General features: G+C 41.1%; 6 protein-coding genes across 6 annotated transcripts; 3 read left to right on the plus strand and 3 right to left on the minus strand.

Moving 5' to 3' along the window:
- Positions 1-190: 190 nt before the first annotated feature.
- PCOAH_00012000 (DNA replication licensing factor) lies at positions 191-796 on the minus strand (the record flags this gene model as incomplete). The annotated part of the gene is made up of 1 exon (XM_020058009.1): positions 191-796. One exon carries the CDS (start codon positions 794-796, stop codon positions 191-193), a length of 606 nt encoding a protein of 201 aa, XP_019913419.1.
- Positions 797-867: 71 nt separating this feature from the next.
- Positions 868-3,924, minus strand: PCOAH_00012010 (DNA replication licensing factor; the record flags this gene model as incomplete). The annotated part of the gene is made up of 1 exon (XM_020058010.1): positions 868-3,924. The coding sequence occupies one exon, from the start codon at positions 3,922-3,924 to the stop codon at positions 868-870; it is 3,057 nt and encodes a 1,018-aa protein (XP_019913386.1).
- A 2,588-nt stretch (positions 3,925-6,512) lies between these two features.
- On the plus strand, positions 6,513-10,178 carry PCOAH_00012020 (Uncharacterized protein; the record flags this gene model as incomplete). The annotated part of the gene is made up of 2 exons (XM_020058011.1): positions 6,513-6,797; positions 6,912-10,178. The coding sequence occupies 2 exons, from the start codon at positions 6,513-6,515 to the stop codon at positions 10,176-10,178; spliced, it is 3,552 nt and encodes a 1,183-aa protein (XP_019913493.1).
- A 973-nt stretch (positions 10,179-11,151) lies between these two features.
- Positions 11,152-11,937, minus strand: PCOAH_00012030 (Repressor of RNA polymerase III transcription; the record flags this gene model as incomplete). Its single annotated transcript, XM_020058012.1, has 1 exon — positions 11,152-11,937. The coding sequence occupies one exon, from the start codon at positions 11,935-11,937 to the stop codon at positions 11,152-11,154; it is 786 nt and encodes a 261-aa protein (XP_019913458.1).
- Positions 11,938-14,268: 2,331 nt separating this feature from the next.
- On the plus strand, positions 14,269-15,165 carry PCOAH_00012040 (Prohibitin-like protein; the record flags this gene model as incomplete). Its single annotated transcript, XM_020058013.1, has 1 exon — positions 14,269-15,165. One exon carries the CDS (start codon positions 14,269-14,271, stop codon positions 15,163-15,165), a length of 897 nt encoding a protein of 298 aa, XP_019913503.1.
- A 2,761-nt stretch (positions 15,166-17,926) lies between these two features.
- Positions 17,927-18,985, plus strand: PCOAH_00012050 (Small GTP-binding protein sar1; the record flags this gene model as incomplete). The annotated part of the gene is made up of 3 exons (XM_020058014.1): positions 17,927-17,943; positions 18,140-18,201; positions 18,489-18,985. The coding sequence occupies 3 exons, from the start codon at positions 17,927-17,929 to the stop codon at positions 18,983-18,985; spliced, it is 576 nt and encodes a 191-aa protein (XP_019913467.1).
- Between the last annotated feature and the right edge of the window lie 114 nt (positions 18,986-19,099).

Here is a 19,099-nt window from a genome sequence, read left to right on the forward strand (position 1 = left end):
AATTGACAAGTGGCCATGCAACATACGCGCGCTGTCGGGCGTTAAGTCGTCCCCATGCGGGGATTCAAATAAGTGCAACCCAGTTTTACCAAAAAAAAATTAAAAAAAAAAAGAATCTATTGTTGCAAATAAAATAAAATAACATAGGGTTGGAAAAAAAAAAAAAAAGCGCCGCCCTTCCTCCTACTTCTTAAACCGCCATGCGGTGGATCTGCCCGTTGCGCTCTATCAAATTGAGCTTCTCCAAAAGGAGCTTCTTAAAATAATTATACAAGGACTCATAAAATAAAACATCGTCCAAGGAGTAAAACGTCCTGTGCATATTATTATAAAAGAGCAGAGAGTCGTTTAAGTTGTCCAGTATGCCCGCCCTGGCTATGAGGACACTGTGGGAGTTCGTCTTAACGGCTACTTTATACCCACGCAAGCTAAGCTCCGATAACAAAACTATATTAATCACATCGTCAGAGGATACCGTATCGCTGAGCATCATTTTCGAATGCGCCTCACTTAGTCGTATCAAACTTTCCAACGTCCTAACGGTCGTTCCGTTGTCGCCATTATTATCCTTCCTTAACGTAGAATAGTAAGTAATTAAAATTAGCTTGGAATTTTCATTAAAATTTGGGCAGCAGTTATTCTTCACGTAGTGAATATATTCCTTGAGCTTTTCGCTAGACCAGATAATTTTGGTGCGCTCCGTTTGGGGCATCTTGAAGGTGTGTCCTCCGGGCCAATCATCCTCTGTAGGGGTGTTCGCATGGTCCCCTCTGGTTGAGAACTTTTCATTACTCATTTTAATCGAATTCGTTTGGACCCCTCCTTCCTTAACAGCGCTGCTACACTGATCTGTCTGTTCCTCTGCATTCACTTCCCCCCCGAAGGATAAGCAGGCTGCACCTCCTGTGACAACACGTAGTCAGCAACCCTCGAGTCAATTTCATTATTATCCTCCGTCACCACAATCATGTCAAATCTGCTCAGCAGCGCGTATGACAAGTTAATAAAGAGAGCCTTATCTTCAGAGGAGGATAAATTCCCCGTGGCCGTTTTATGTAACTCAAAATTAGACGCACCGATGATAGTACACCGGCAATTCAATTTATCGACAATTCCACCCTTGGCTACTGAAATGGTTAGCTGTTCCATGGCCTCATGAATAGCATTCTTATTTTCATTTTTCATAAGACAAAATTCGTCAATACAGCAAACTCCATTGTCTGCCAAAACGAGAGCTCCACTTTCCAGCATAAAATTGTTCCCCTCTTTTATGGCTGCACAAGTCAAACCTGCAGTGGTACAAAACATACCTGACACGTTCGTACAAATGGGGCTTATTTTTTGTACTTCCTTTAGTAGTTGGGATTTTCCTGTGCCTGGATCGCCTACGAGCAATAAATGGCACAGTGTTCTTTTGTCACAATTGTCCGAGGAGAAATTCTTCTCCCTCCTCCTGTTTCTGTCCCTGTTCCTGTGCTTTGCTTTCTTCTCTCTGCGTCGTTTTCTGCCTGCGTTTTCCCAACAACAAGCATCCTTACCGTTGTCATCATCATCATTGTTATCATTGTCACTGTTATTGTCTCCCCTATTCGGGTACCCCCTTGTGGCGACCTCCTCCCCACTGCGGTTGAAATATTTCTTCCACTTATTATTCTCATTGTAAAAGGAATCGTACTCATTTATTCTGTTCCCCCCTATTAGCACCAGCAGTACTGACATTTTGGACAATTTGCAATTGTACAAATTGGGGCATATACTATCGCACAGGTGTTTCTTTCCTTCCAGTTTGTTATCCTTAAAGAGGAGCCAATATTTTTCAAACAGACTCCTTTCCGGGACGGCTATCCCTCCATTCGTCATGTGTCCGTTCAGCTTATTTTTTTTTTTGTCCATTTTGCTACCACTTGGGGGATTCTTTCGAGGGGTCTTCTCAGGATCTGTTCCAATGCAGTGTCCACTGCTCAGATGTGATGAGATTCTGAGCCTTCCCCTCTCATCGTATGTCAAACCCCCCTCTAGGTCATCCCCTAGGTTATCATTCACGTCAGCGTCATTTTCTTTGTCTGTCCCATTACCCTCCACAATGGTCGCCTTGCCACACATCTGCGCCTCATCCGTTAGGGCATTTATACACTTGGCGAACTCATCATCCAGTGCCACCTCTTTTAACCTTGAACTATCCAGTTCCTTAATTTGGACGTTGTTTGCTTCGATGAATAGCTCTGCTTCGCACCTAATGTCTTTATACAATTTCTTCCACCTCCGCAGGATGATGCCATTTATAATTACCTTCTTCCCCGGGTGATATTTCCCAGCTAGGTTTTCCAAAAGGACCACCGTAATGGAATATGGGATATTCGTTTTACTCGTTTCCTTTATTTTTATTTCTTGGTAATCTACTCGTTTAACTTCGTTCTCTAGGAATTCGAAATTTGTGCCATTACATTTGTTTCCATTGTAGGAGTTCTTACTGTAATGTTTTTCCCTGTATGCGAAATTCCACTTGCTAGTGCGCTTGGATGCAAACCCCTTTGATCTATAATTAGCGTTACCGTAAGAACTATTTTTGTTGCCATACTTGGAGGCACCTTTATTATACGACACTGCATTCCCCGTCCTGCCTTCTTGCGCCGTGTCTTTCTTCGTATACTTCCATCTCGTGTTTATTTCTTTTCTTACCAAATTGCTCCTATACCTAGGGGGGGATTTGTTCGTGTTAATCTGCTCATTGGGGCACTTAAACACCATTTGCGTGTTATAGTACAACTCAGGAATGGCCTTCTTCCTAATTATGTGATCGCACTTGATACACCTGTACTTTTTGCATTCCTCCAGAATTTTTTTTTCTCCCACTCGGGTTATTATCCCTTCTGTGGTTATGAACTTCCCAATGTGCTTATTCCGTATTTCTTGCAAATAGCTAATATGGATATCATGCAGGTAGGGCACGTTTTCCACTCGACACATAATTTTTATATTCTGTTTGTCGAAGATCATTTTCAAGCAATTATTTATTTTGGTTTTAATATTTTCGTCTTTTAAAAAGGCGTAATCTTTGTATAAGTACAGTAGCCCTTTTATCAGACACGCACTGTACACGTCGATTTCTTCCATAACCATTTTGTCTTTGCTGAAATTGTAGACTATGAAATTGTAGAGGGAGGGTTCTTCTGTGGGTCGCTTCTCCTCCGAATTTAAGGACGTGCTTTCATTTTGGTAGCTTCCCTTCTGATGGGTATTCCCCTCGGTTAAGTCTCCGCCCTTGGCACCCGCGTGAGACTTTTCTCCTAGTTTGTCCTTGCTTCCCGCTTCTTTATACTCTTTCTTCTTCAAGATATCTCCATCCCTATTGCAAGCGAGTCCGTCTTCCCGTAAATCATCTTTATATACCCTCTGGACAACGGGAGCTTCCCCCCGATTGTCCACAACACTGGTAGGCGAATGGCTCCTCCCCTGAGCAAAACCCCTATCACTTACGTCCCCTTTTACCTCTCTGCTACACAAGAACTCGAAATAGCAACTCAAAAAAATAAGTCGAAAGAAAAAAGGAATGGAGTAATTATTCATAACATCGATAAATTTGTGGAAGCTATTCTGCATGTAATATATTAATTTGTTTTCTCCATGCTGAATCGCATCGTACGTGTCAAAATAAAAATTGTGTATGTGCTCATTGCTTCCTTGTTCACTGTTTTGAATATCCGAAAATTGGATGTCTTCTATTTTGCTAATATAGCTAAGTGCAATTTTTTTTACCTGGTCATAGTACTTTTTATTTTTTAGAAACAGTTTGATTATAATTTTATTGAAGAATTTCACATTTCTTATGCTTTCATCTGCGTTGCTGTCGTTGCACTCGTCCTCACTGCTAACATCATAATCAGTATCGCTGAAGATGCTCGATTCGGAGCTGGAGAGCAACATGTTCAGTTGGGGTAACTGCGTGAAATGATAAGTTGTTGTTGTGCACCTTAGCAAAGTACAAATTTCACAGCTACCATACTGAAGGCAACGTGTTTGATGCAAACATTTGTCCCCGCAAGAGCACACGAAAATGTGTATCGTGTATCAAAGGGGGGGAATTTGCAGTATGTGCAAGAAGAGCAGGTTATGGTGCGTTTTATCACACCATATTACATTGTAGCACATTGCAAATAATGAATACTACGTGAATGTCAATTTTTTCACTCACACATTTTTCAGCTTATACAAAGGTTAAAAAAACAAAACAAAACAAACAATTCTGTGAGGATCATATGACATCAAATAAATTTAAGAGAGTCATTCACAAAGTTGACCTTTAAAAGAGAAAAATAAAATAGTACACGTAGGGGGAAGAGTTGCAGGTCTTCTGCATGAGAAAACTGGTTGCTTAAGTTAGCTTCATATCTTTATCTCTTACTCCCTTCCATTTCGCAAGTTCGCGTCATTTTATGAGCCCTTGCCGAATTATTCAAAATACGTGTGTGTTTAAAGTAGTGAATTAAAAATGGAATAATACAATTTGGTAGCTTGACATTTTAACAGTTTATCAGTCTGACAAAATATGAACAAAAAAAAAAAAAAAAAAAAAAAAAATTTGCAGCGCATTACTAGCTTTTTTTTTGTGTTCATAATTTGTTCTGACGTTATCCTTTTCCAAATTCTCTCCCCCTTTGACACGCACGTGGTGTAAATGACCATGTTGCATACATTTTCCTTTTAACGAAAAAGAACCTAATCGGGACGGGACTCCTCCCGAAAGCGCAGCGAAATTATTGACAAAGTTGCAAATTAAGTTGCAGACGAGACTGATTCTTTTATATGAACCGTTCAGGCAAAAAAAAAAAAAAGAAAAATTCAAATATTTAGTAGCATTAAAAGTGCTGCAAAAGAGACAATTTAGCTGTAAAAGTATTTTTTTTTTTTTTTTTCTGATGTGCATGAAAAAAAAAGTTGCACAAAATTGTTATGGCTAGAAAAGCACAACTTAATATTTTTCAAAGTTGTTTGTCCTATTGGGGAAAAATTTCCACGAAAGTTACATGGTTTCAGTTTATGCACATTCTCATGCTTAAAAAAAATGTGTAGGAACGTTTATAGGATCGTGCCGATTTTGCACAAGTGTCATAGCCCTGGGGGAGAAAAGCCTTGGTGTAAAATTATGTAACTGTTGGTACGGCGTGTGCAAGTAGGGTGACGCATTGCGCGAAGGGTAGAACACTCCGCTGAGAGAGGGGGACGTACCAACCGCAGTTAAGGCATACGCCCATACGAACATGCATATGTTTACCGAACATAACCTAACCCTTCTTTTAAAATGCTGACATGCGCGGTTCCACTGTGAGCTAAATTACGCGTTCGCCTTGCTTTGCTTACCTTTGCCGAAATTCACCCCATTGGCGTGTTTATCGCATCGGCCCCAGTTTGTTCACTTTTTGCTAAAACGCCGTTCCTTATTTGTAATTTGCGCGAACGTAAAAAATGCGCCTTCACATTGAGGAACATTTGGAAAGAGGCGCTACTATGCGAAGCAGGGGAAGCCGTAGCCCCAGGTAACAATCGACGCTTTGCCTGTTCGCCTGTTTTGCTATTTTTTTTTCCCCCATTATTCGCCTTGCCGCTCTTAAAAATTCGCTTTTCATTTTGCCCTGTGAGGCATTACACATGAAGTTCATTTTCCATAGTCGTTCCATGTACCATAATTTCATAAATCTGCGTCATTAAATTTTTGTGAGGCAAAACATCCCCCCGTATATGTGCATACGCGTAGTTCTGCGTGTGCGTTTGTTTTATACAGCTGCACATGCATACTGCTATGTGTGACACGGTTAAGCACTGTACACATATGTAATGTGCGCACATGTTTTTTTTTTTTTTTTTTTTTTTCCATCTGTTGTTAGCGCATTTGTTGCACATCCGTATGCTGTACGTTGTATGCGTGTGTAAGCGTTTTCACAGTAGCTCGAGTTCGACGCATGTTCTTTTGTTCTGTAGCACCAAGCCATCAGTCAGGAAACAGTTGCATTGTTTTTTCAGTGCGTGTGATGAAAAGCAGTTCCAATTGCAACAGTGGCAGGTGCATTCTGTTGAAGAGGAAGCAGTTCTTGCGGTGCTCGCAAAAATGTACATAAGGAGGTATGCATGAGGGAAGAAAATACCACAACCCTTGCTACTGCGACGAACAGAGTTAAATAGGCGCAATTTTTAGTGAGGCAAATTTTGAAAAGCAAGAAAGCGTTGCAAAGGATCCAAGTGTAGGTGTACAACTGTGCTGTTCATCGCGCCGAAATCGCATAGATTGACGGTAAAGTCGCATCTGTGCGAAAGTTAGTCTTGTCATATGTGGGCTATTACCTGATTGTACGCGCCTATGTATGTGTGTATGCATATTTTGACACCCACGTGAATGAGCCTACAAATGTGCAAATGTAAACAGAAGCTATGTAGAAAAGCGCACAAGGTTGTCTCCTAAAGTAGTGTTACCGAAAGGTGCCCCCTTTTTTTGCCAAACAACACACAACTCAGTTAAGATGACGCCCATGTGCAGCAACAATCCATCCATAGATACTGCTGAGGAAAGTAAAAATGAAGAAATGGACAGGGAGTATTACAGTTGTATAAAGAACTGTGCCAATGATTTGCAGAATTTGTCTTTAAATTTTTTTCCCGCAATAAATACGTACACGTGCATTCCCAAAATAAATGCCATAAATTCGATAACGTTTCACCCATGTATTTCGAGCGAAGATTATTTTAACAACACGTATTCGTTCAAGCCGTTGTTCACGCACCACTTCTTTAGTGATAGCGAGCAGGTGGGTCACACAAGGGGGAACATGCGTATGTATATATAAATATATGGGTTTATCTATGTGTGCCCATCCGTTATGTGCACAGATTACTTCACTTCCTTGCTTCCCCCCCTTCAGGTCATCGGATTCGACAGTCTCAAAATAGACTTCTACTACACATGTGATAGTTACGATGTTTTTATGAAGCTAAGCGGGTCCATATGCGACCAGTATGAAAATTCAAACTACATCATGCTGATGCTTTTGCAAAGTTTGTACATTACGACCCCGTACCCAGGTGGGTTCATTGAAACGGAGGAGGAGTTTCTAAAAATTCTTAGAAGAAACGAAGGGGCAGAACAAAATGAACAACAGAGCATAGTGAATGAGAAGACTAAAACGAGCAGCGCCAACCAAGGTGCCGAACTAACTCAAGAAAAAATTTACAAACCTCCCGGGTTTATCATTTACGAAAAAAAACTCTGTGATGATATTTATTTGCAAATAAGGAAGTGTGGGTTCTCTTCAGAATATTTTAAAATGGAAAGTATCAACTGTGTGGACGGGGAGGAGGATGAACTGGATGACGATTATGATGATGAGGAGGAGGACGTTGGGGGTGTCTATCAAAACGGCATTACAGACATGGTTCAAAATGAAGGTACTAACGGGGTGAAAAATGAGATCACGCTTCCTAATGGTCAACCATGTAGTCTCCCCCCAAATGAAAAGAGTGAACAGAAAAAGGGGAACTTATCTAAGGAGATAAAGAGTGAAAATGAGACCAATACCAAAGGAGTAGAAATTAACAACACGTCCTTACATCCCAATGGTAATCATAACATAAAGGAGGAATTTCCAAATGAGCCATGTGAGGATGAAAGGAAGGGTGAAGGGAACGGAGCTGACACGGCAAAATACATCACTAATGAAGATAACTGTGGCAGTAGCACTATGTCCAACGAATTGAACAAGGACGTGATCAGTAAGAAGAGCGATTCGAAGACTTCCTTTGTTGACTCCTGCATAGGAAGCAATGAGGAATCCATATCAAACAAGGAAATGATAAAAAAAGAAAAGGAGGAAAACGACCTCCCCCCAGGTGCTGAAATTGACGGCGCTGGTTCTGATAATGATGATTCGCTCATCGAATCGAAGAAGGCAAAAAATAACCTCACGAAATATGTTACCGAGAGGGACATGTCTAAACTTTACCGACACTACTTACGCATCGTGAGGGCCAAGAAGAGAAGAAGCCTCATTGCGAAGGCTGCCACCGTGAAGGAGAAGTCCTCCCCTAAGAAAAAGTCGCAGAAGAAAAACTCTTCGGCAGGGTCTGCACTGGAGGCAGGACAGACGAACGGGGGGAACGAACCGAATCAGCTAGGTGTAACTACCCAGTTGAGCGTGACAACCGAATCGGCAGCGCCTCTCGATCCGAGTTGTCCAAAGGGAACTTCACAAAAGGGAGAAATTTCGCCGAACCAGTCAGTGGCCCCAAAGAAGGGTGGTTCCCCAAACAAACCGGTAGAGCCGTCTGTGCAAAACCCACCTAATGAGAAAGAAACGAACAAAAGGAAGAAAAAAAACGTTAGAGAAGAACTCCCTGGGGAAAAGTACGACTACACAGTTAAGAACAACTTTGAGTTGCTCCACAGGAAGGTAGAGTGGTTCTATCACTGGTTCATAGAAAGCGCCTCTAACATTGAATACGACTACAGGTGGAGCGTCATACTACCATATATAGTGTTCAAGCATGATGAGGAAAAGAAGTTCACGGAAAATAAATTCATCGAGAATTTAAACGTGCAGCTACTTAAGAACCGAAGCACTAATGTAAGCATACGTCCCAGTATAAAGTTGGACTCTATGTTACCTACCACAAGTATGGCAATGGATAATAAGGAAGAGTCCCTCCCCACGGGGATGGAAGTAGAGGATGGAAACAAGAAGAAACTCAAACGAGGAGCAACAGATGCAACGAAGGAAAGGAAGGATGTTAAGAAAAGGAAGAAAGGTCAGGGGGGAGAAGCAGAAGAGGGTGGTGTAGAAAACTCAGAGGAGCAGACAGATCAGTGTGACCAAAACCATCAACGTGTTGGAGAGTGTAAAAATGAACAATGGAATGATGAGCAAAAGGGGAAGGAGCAAGACGAAGTAATGGTGAAGAAGGAAGTTCAGGATGACAAGAAGAAGAAAAAGAACACAAGGAGTAGTAGTAAAGAAGGAGAGAAAATTCAAGAAAATCACAACGGTGATAAAACGGATCCAATGTTTGACCCAAACGAGTATGTCCTTACCAGCGAGATCGTTATTAAGGCGATTGAAAATACACTGAACGATGTACGAAGTAAGGATGAAGAGGAATATTACTCATTCCACAAAAATTACGACGTCATTTATTTGTACTCCGATTTGGAGAAAGGCGGGGCAGAAGCATCGAATGGAGGAAGGGATGAACTGACCAAAGGGGTAGTAGAAAATGTACAACCAATAACCGACGTGAAGGCAGAAAAGAAGACAAAAGGGAAAAAGGGATTAGTCACAAGAGGGAGAAAAGGAATACAACTCAAGGAGGAAGAAATAGTGAAAAACGTTACAAATGATCAAGACAGAGGGAAGAAAAATAATAAAAATAAGAATAAAAATACAGATAAAAACAAGGAAAAAAATACAGATAAAAATAAGGAAAAAAGTACAGATACAAATGAGAAACAAAGTCTATACTATTTTTACCTCTTCGGATTGGCAACGACCTACACCTTTTTTACTTTCCAATTTGATCGAAACAGAATTTCCCAATTTTTAATTTTTCCACCGATGCAAAGCAAAGGATTGGGAATGAAAGTGCTGGAAAAAATTTACCACTTATCTATAGTCAATTCGAACGTGAAGGAAATTACTGTAGAGGATCCAGCCGTTTCATTCACCCAGCTGAGGGATATCATCACCATTAAGATGTGTATCGACTTGAGGATTCTGAACCCCACCATCCTCTACCCAAGTGATTATTTAAAAACAAAAAATATCGACAAGGAAGATGTCGAACTGGATAAAAAAAAGTTTATGAAGGTATGCAAGGAAACACATAAGCAGATTACTAGGATGATTGAAACATTGTTATTGGCGGGTGTTTTGCCACATCCTGCTCCTTGCTATGCCGATATTGGGGAAGATAAAGTCTCGGGCTTTAGGAAGAAGGAGAAGAAAAACGAAAGTCCGGTTTGCCTCAATTCGATGGAGCATTTCGAGTCATCCGATTTGTGCAAAGATGTTCGCATCAAAATTAAGAAACGCATTAAAAATGACTACATCGGGAATTTGATTAATAAGAATATGAACTGCATGGCCAGCGACGTGTTCCAGGATTATGTAATGGGGAGAGTAGTTGGGGGAGCGGAGTGAACACCCTTGGGGTGGTCATCAACATTGCATTTTCCTATTTGCACACCAGGAGGGATACACACACATGAAAGAGCGAACCAGACAGCACAACCGATTATGTACACACTTTACCTTTTTTTTTTTTTTTTTTTTTTTTTTTGCTGATCTGTGCAGGTGAAGGAGGAGCTTTACAAACTTTGGAAAAAGCAGTGCAGGGTCTACTACAGGTGAGTAGCGATGGATGGGGGAAACTGCCAATGGTGGAGCCACTGCTGTGTGGGGGGAATTTTCTCTAACACACTCCATACTCGTCGTTCCTGCGTGGGGACATTCCACCCTTGAACCACCAAATTGGAGTAGCACTTTCATTTGCTAAATTTTTTTTTTTTTTTTTTTTTTTTTCCCCTCGCAACACGCAGGACGATTAAAAAATTGAGGTCCCTCTACCCACTGTAGTGACACGTGCAATTGTGAAATGGAAATGCCCCATGTATAAAAAGGGTGAGGATGACGGGAAAAGCATCATGGGAGAATTTTTCATTCAGAAGTTCATTTTTGCCTGAGTGTTCTGGCCCATTTGGGTAATTTACCCCCCACACACACATACACACAAAAACTGTGGTGCTCATGGGGAGTGCAATGAAGTGGAGATAAATGCCCAACATACATTCATCAATTGGTGTGGACATTTAACGAGACGTATGCGAGGCGACGAAAAAAAAAAAAAAAAAAAAAAAAAAATAGCTAGTCGGTTTGGGCACATTTGTTGCAACATTCTTCACAAATGTGACAAAATGGCTAGCTAATTTTTTTTTTTTTTTTTTTTTTTTTTTTTTGAATGTGTCTTCTGCTTCATCACACACAGGTGAGGGAAGAGTTGCATAAACAATTATCTGCCTGGTGGAAGGAGGTGGCGGCCGACCATGTTGCCCTCCTCCCAAGTATAGCAAATCGGTGGAAGCATGTAAACAAACATGCGGAAGGGAGCGTCCTGCTAGCTTGATGAATTTTCCTCGTCATATGCATTTTGATTATTAATGGAGGGCTCATCTTGAATGCCTAAGAAGATATTGTTAAAGTCTTCATCATTTTGGTGTTTATATTTTGGCTTGGTAATGCACGAAATGAACAGAATTCTTCTATTTTTTTTCGCAAAAAAAAAATAATTAAAACTGGAGATGCTTTCCTTGTCCACGTAGGGATCATTATCCGTGTCGTTCAAGTAGGTGTACACATCACAATGTTTAAAATCGATCAACTCTTTTAAAATCTTCCAAATCCTTTTGTTGAAACCCCGGTATATATTCTCAATGACGTAAAATAAATTATAGTTAATATTATCTATCACTGTGTTCATATTTTTTATTTGCTTCAAATTGGATTTATTTAAAAACTTAAACTCATAATCTGGGAATACATAGTTTAATATGTTGATAACATTTGTGAGGATGTTTTTTTTTTCCTTGGTGTTTATGACTTCTGGTACTTTTTTCTTTATCGAAGTTTTGTGTGACCCACGTTTGCTGCTACAATCGGTGGTGTTGTTCGTGTCTGCTGATGTGCCAACGGAGGTGGGTGTTTGTACACTCGATGGTGTAACCTCCTTGCTGTTGTTGCCGTCCGCTGTGAGATTCGCACCTACACTGGCGCTGTAACTGTGGGGCGGTTGATCAATTTCTTCGAACAACTCAATTTTCGCTTCGATAAATCTGTCGTGTGCCTCAAGCCTCTCTAAAATTAAATTCACATCGTTCAGGTTAGCTATGTCTAGGTTGATCATTTTGTGGCGTGTGCGTATGCATGTGTATGTGTGTGTGGTCTCTGCTGGCTCGGTTCGACTGGTCCTCCTCCCTTTGTCTCAACTGATTTATGCTTATGTCTCCACTTCTAACTTTGCTTGTCTGTCTCGTGTAATGGTTCTGCCCCTTCCCTTGCCGTTACATTGTAACACGAATAGGAGGGAACTCGGAGCGGGCTTTCTTCTAAAGTTCGCGTAAATCTGCGTCGGTAGCGCAGGGGTGTGTGTGTGTGGTAACTCCGCAGAGAAGCGTGCAAATGGTTGGGGCTTAAAAAACGGGGGAGGAGAGAGAAGAGGCGGCGGGAATGGCAACAAGGTATCAGCAATGACGCAGCAATGACGCAACAATGAAGTGGAATTAACAAAATGACAAACGGGGAACTGCACGATGCAAATCAGCGTACGCCCCGCCCTCGTTACGTGGGGCAATTGAATTAATGCAGAGGGGCGAGCATATATATGTGATTATACACATACACATGTACATTTATATGCACAATGCTTTTTTGGCTTTTTATTTTTGCGTGCTCCCATCAGTACACTAGAACAAACGAACTCGTACAGTTGTGTGCTTCCCTTGATTGACGAGTGAAAACATAGCAGTCATTTTTTTTTTTTTTTCTTCGCTCCTTTCCCCATCTTACAATGAGAAAAAAAAGGCATGCAAGCCCACATGCATTTCACACGAGTGATATGCAATATACGCATGAACACCTCTCGCGGGAATAAAATTATTTTCTAAAAGGATCTAAAAATGGAGAGCCCCGGAAAAGAGTGAAAAAAGAAAAAAAGAAAAAGTTAAAACGTGAGATAAAATGTGGGATACAATGCGAGATACAAGGCAGGATGAATGATGGCTAAGGTGGCCCTTGACATGCTCGCTAAAATAAAGACAATATGAGGAACGAGTTGCATTCGCGAAAAAAAAAAAAAAGGAGAGTAAAACTTTTTTGCCCTTCGTTTCATCGCTGAGCAAATCTAAATTGCTTACAGCGAATGCTTTTTTTTTTTTTTTCCTTTTTCTCCTCTGTATGAATGCATAATAGCAGTGAAGAGAAGAATGCATGCGCGAATTGCACACAATAGGCCTCCTGATCATGTGCGTGCAGCCCTATCAGATGGAAGGTTCCTGAACTGGGGGATGCCCACAAGGGGGAGAGCAAAAGAAATCGAAATGACGCACAAATGGGGATGCTGCGATGTGATAGTGCGTGCGGGGATAGTACGCTCCACCCCCATCCTCTTCGCGATTTAAAATGTGTACACTCCTACAAGGGGAATATAATTATCCCTACCTACGCTGACATGATTCCTCATCCTTTGTACCCCCTGAACAAATATGTCCACATTTTCTCATGTTTAAAAGGAAGAACTATAATTCAAGTGGTCGTCAGATCTTTTCTTTGAGGAAATGCTACCAATGCAATTCTCCAATTACACCCCCACTGCAGTTGCATGTAGGAATTTAAAAAAAAAAAAAAAAAACCAGTTCTGTTCGTATATGAGGGCGGATTTTCCTTTGCGCAGTGTGTCACGAGGCCATTTTTACATCTTCCTTACCCGCTCAGTCTGCCTTTTTCCCCAAGCCACACTCCCCATGCTTATCGAATTTAATGTAAGTCCCCATCTATTTGAGAAAAAAAGAAACAAATTCGCTTCTTCTTAAATGGTTCCTAAATGCACGTGGTTACCTCCTACCCATGAGGGCCTTCCGTTCGACGGGACGAGGCCAACACCTCGAGGGGAAGAAAAAAGAACGCTTCCCCACTTGACACCGTCATACGGTGTGCAGGTAAAGGTGCGTATATATGTACCAACTTGCATAGGAAAAAAAAAATACTCTAAAGGGCAACACGTGCAAGAGAGCGTACTTCGGAACAGTCGACTCCGATTGTAACTTTTTCCCTGTCGTCGCTTCCCTCCCATAAAACGGTAAAAAAAAATATTGATTGAACAAATGGCAACTGACAATTGAGCTAGCTATATTTTTTTTTTTTTTTTTTTTCTAAATTTTTACCTTGCCTGTTCATATTTTTTTTAAGTATTTTTTTTTTTATTTTACATTTGTTTGCCCCAAAACGGTGAGTCATAAAAAAAATGTCTTCGAAAATGTCCTCGAGGGAGAAGTCAAGATTGTGGTAACGCAGCCAAACAGAGGAGGTACCTCTCACTATGCCGCTCATCAAATGAGCACGTATAACCGCAGATGTACCATAGCATAAACTGTGAGCTACACAAACGCTGAAGCGAAATGAGCCCCCCCGGGGGATGCCCCACAGGACTGCGTCACCCCCAAAAGCCTCTGCAGCCAAAATGAAAGGGAATTTCCTCCTCTGCAAAAATTATGCAAAATGGTACAAACGAGGCAGTCATCAGATGGGCACAAAATGGTATGCACACAATGTAGCAGAGCTGGTGAATACCAAAAAAAAGGCCGTAGAGAAGAACAAACACTTTTCCACAGGTCATACAAAAGATGGAATTAATAAATACGTAAGTGAAGCCCCAACACGAGTCAGCGTCCTAAATGCAGATTTGTCCCAAAAGGTTAGTCATCACAATTATGATGATGATGGTGATATCGCTTTGACGCGCAATGCGGAAGGGCCTGTTTACGAAAACGAGAGGAATCCACATGACCAAATAAAATTATGGTGTGCAAAAAGTCTCAAACTGTTAAGCATGTGCGTAATAACCTCCTTATTCTTCTATTGCACATTTAAGAAAGTGCCAGAGGGGTATATCTGTTTAGTGCAAAACAAAAATGACGACACAGTATTGCCATACATTTATGACGATCTGATGACGTTTTTTTTTAATCCGTTGAAATATAAAGTTCGTATAATCAGAGTCATTCCAATTCAGAAGAAGTTTACACGTGTGTACGAAACGTTGGATAAAAAAAAAGTCCGCGTAAAATTACAAGTCAAAATGAAACCAAAAATTCCGTTTATTATCGAAATTTTTAGTTCCTTTGGGGATAATTATAGCACGAATTATATTGAAAAGGAAATGAACTTGGACATTATGAATGTTGTGAAGAATTATGACTTGGATACTTTAGTAGAGGAAAATAAAGAGACGAATGGTATGCCACACGCTACAGTGGATGACGCAGTTGATCAAATTATGGACAGGTTTTACGACTGCTCCGTTTTTCACAAAATAATTCTTCTGGACGTCTCCATCCTGTTTGAACGGGTAGAATAAAGATAAAAGGTCACCACGTTTAAAAAGCGCATGCGGGGGTACAACTCATTAAGGGCATCCACGACCACTCCAAATGTTGCCAAATTGGGCATAGCTAGCCAATGTGCAAATGTTCATGTGTGTGTGTGTTTTTTTTTTTTTTTTTTTTTTTTCCTATCATGCGGTGCAATTACGCGACGTCGGTTGAATTACGCCTGCCGTATTCATCGTGCTATCGTTACAACTGGTGAATTCTCCACTTGGTTCATATGATTCACCCACTTTACGAAATGCGCATTTTTGTCTAACTTCCCTCCCCCCCGGGCTGTTATGTAAAATTACAGCGGGGATTTGCTCAAACCGAATTGCAGTAAATCCATTTTATGATGATCCATTTTTTGACGATCCAATTTGAGCCTTGGCCAGCGCGTGTGCAACAGTATCGCAAAAGGGTCATCGAAAAAGGTTGCGCCCTTCTCTGAATGATGCCACGCGTTGGGAAACAAAAAAATAAAAAAAAAAAAAGAAAGAGTGACAACGTACTGGGAAAGCTTTAAAAGGAGTAAATTCTGCTTCCCAATGTTCCTAATTAAGATGAATTAAATTAAATTTATATTACACTGCGCCACGCAGCAGTAAATTCAAGCCTACGGGAACTTCCCTCGTGCCTGTTGGTTATTGTCGTCCATTTTCCACTTTCACCTGAACCGTTCAGGCAAAACAAGATTTATGCGCAGCGACGGGGTAACTTCGTCGTTTCGCAAAATTATCAAATCGTTATGTAGGTAATCTCCGTTTTGACCCCTCATTACGCACTCGTATTGTTACTTCGTCGAACTTCTAAAAGCAGTGGGCCGCAAATCACCCCCTGCTGCTGCAACTTCTGATGAGCATTGTCACAATAGGGGAAGTTATTCGATTTCCAACATCTGCAGATGGAAATTTTTTTGGATTTTTTTTGCGGAGGGTACACTTTCTCGATGTGCACAGCCTTTAAGTTTCGCATGTTTAAAATGTCTCCTTTCTTTCTAAAAGCGTTAACTGGCTTTTCCTTTAGTAATAAGTTCCCCATCGTTCTTTGAGTTCGGCACAAGACGGTGCGCTTCTTTCCCGTTCTTCACGCTTCGTAATGATGATTTGGATAACTGTTTCGTCACTGCTACGGGTTGCTACATGCCGAAGGGGTTAAAATGGACAGTCACGTGCGTCATTACAACTGCGGTGTCATGTTTATATGCTGCTTAAAGCGGGGACTTTGGGGCGGACAACAAACATACATTAATATTTTTTGATTTTTCACATACGTCACACCCTTTCTTTTGTCATTCCTCCGATGCGGCAAATGTCTTTTTTTTTTCTGCTACGGAGGGAAAATAAATATATGAAGCCGTGCACACAAGTTCCCAATTTCCACAATTGGGGGGTTCCCTTAAGGTGCATACGGAATGGCCTCTACGAGGTGTTTTATTTTTTTCGCGTTACACAAATGCAAGGAGCATTTAACGACGGGGGGAAGAGAATTCCTTTATACTTTTTAAATGCAACAAAGTGGGAAGAAATATGTGCACATGTGGATACACGCAGGCGTATGATTAGCTGTAAATTCGCGTAAAAAGGAAGTACACATGTGCAATCGTCATGTAAGGGAAGCGGACAGACGGAGAAAAAAATGTGCTGGGGGGACCTGGTCAGGAGATACAGGCTGTTTTTTGTTCTCTGCCTTTTTCCTTTTTTCCGAATGGCAAATTAGCAAGCTAGTAATTGTACGCGGCGAAGGCGACAATTTGAGAGAAACAAAAAAAAAAAAAAAAAGTTTCACACAAATGGCGGCGTTTGCTTTTCAACCCATTTGGTATGCATAATTAACGCGAGAGTTTCGCGCAAATGTTTTTTTTTTTTTTTTTTTCCCCTCCTAAAGGAAAAATAACTTGGCAAATATTTGCTTTCCGTTTAAAAATGTGAAAAATAGGTAGAAAAAAAAAAGTGAGCGGCGTTCGCAAGAGTATAACAGGTTAAACGTGGGCGTATGTACATACGGTACGCATGGATAACGTAGCAGTATATGCATACTTAATGCGCGTGGATAATCAGTACGCACATGCGAACGGGCACATTTTCACGCAGCATACGCAGTACATACTTAACACTTCCATACATACAATACGTACTTTATTACATACCCGCTACGCTGCAACACCCCATGCGAGCACTTCGTAATAATAAAAGGTGAGAGGCGAACTGCGATGGAGAATCAGTGACCAACGCATTAGCAAGGGTATGCAAGCTGGTCCGATGTGGACTTCTAACTTCGCCTTTGACATGGTTAACATGTAACCCTTTAGGAAATGTAAAGTTGAAAATTTTGCCTCATTTTTTTGCCCTCTTTTTTGACCCTCTCTTTTTTGCCTCTTCTTTTGCCCCTTTTTTCCCCCTCATTTTTTGCCCTTTTTTTTTCCCCTCTATTTTTGCATTTTTTTTTAACCTTTTCAATTTCGATGAATAGTTTCCCCGACCAGTATAACATGGAAATAACAAAAAAAAAAAAAAAAAAAGTTTTGCTTCAGTGATGTGACAAAATAAAGTTTTTGTTTCTTTTTTTCCTTTTTTTTTGTTTTTTTGTTCATGTACTAGGAGTGTATGCATATAGCATATACATATAGATTTTTACATTTTTTTTAAGTGACAATAAATACATGTTGTAAGATAAGGATAGGGGAAAAAAAAAAAATCAACATAACAGACGAAAAGAGGAATATAACCTTTTTCATGAGAATAATTAAAAATGTTCATCATAAATTGGTGAGTCAAGGAGTGAGCGTAAAAGCATATGAGGAGATGGAGTGGAAAACATGTTCCTCCCCTTGTTCGTTCTATTGAATGTTTGCGCGTTTGGCAGCATGAACATTTGTTGCTTCTTCTAATATGCTTCTTCTCATCCGCCCCGTCTCATACCTTTGCACATCTCCCTTTTGAACCCCCCCCTCTACCCCTTCAGGTTTAGGGACATCCTGGCACATTTGGGCCTATCACAGAAGAGTGCAAGGATATTATTTCTAGGTAACACCACTACATGCGTGAGGGCGTGTGCGTATACGCACATACACACCTATGTTACACCTGTGCATGCTTAACACAAACGGTGAAGTGCCCATCGTTGTGCAGATTTGAGTAGCGAAAATGAATGCTAAATGATGAGTAAAATGAAAGTGGAGTGGTTAAACGGGCGCGCGTTTCTCGACGTGGCGTTCCCCGTGGGTTGAATGGAACCCGTGCGTAAGTTCACCTCTGAGCGTCCACTTCTCTACGTGCACTTCTGAGTCACCTCCTTTCTACCCCTCATGCAGGCCTGGACAACGCCGGGAAGACTACCCTCCTGCACATGCTAAAAGACGATCGGGTGGCCCAACACGTACCCACGTTGCACCCCCATTCAGAAGAACTAGTTGTGGGGAAAATAAAATTCAAAACATTTGACCTTGGAGGACATGAAACGGCCAGGAGAATCTGGAGAGATTATTTCGCTGCCGTAGACGCTGTCGTATTTATGATTGATACAACGGACAGGTCTAGATTTGATGAGGCAAGAGAGGAGTTAAGGCACCTCCTCGAAACGGAAGAATTAAGTAACGTTCCTTTTGTTGTTTTAGGAAATAAAATCGACAAGCCTGATGCAGCTAGCGAAGATGAATTAAGACAACATTTAAATTTATTCTCCAATTTGACTGTGCATAACATGAAGGGAAATTCAGGTGTGAGGCCAGTTGAGCTCTTCATGTGTAGTGTCATAAGAAGGATGGGTTACGCTGCGGCCTTTAAATGGATATCGCAATTTTTAACGTGATGCGTTTGGCGGTGAGCAGGGCAACGGAGGCACCACGGAGGAGGTGACCACAATAACAGGCATCTCCAGGTTTGACAGGGACACCGATCAGCCAAGGATCAGGCGTAAATCGAC

This window comes from Plasmodium coatneyi, chromosome 5, assembly GCF_001680005.1.
Source record: "Plasmodium coatneyi strain Hackeri chromosome 5, complete sequence".
Classification (NCBI taxonomy): domain Eukaryota; phylum Apicomplexa; class Aconoidasida; order Haemosporida; family Plasmodiidae; genus Plasmodium; species Plasmodium coatneyi.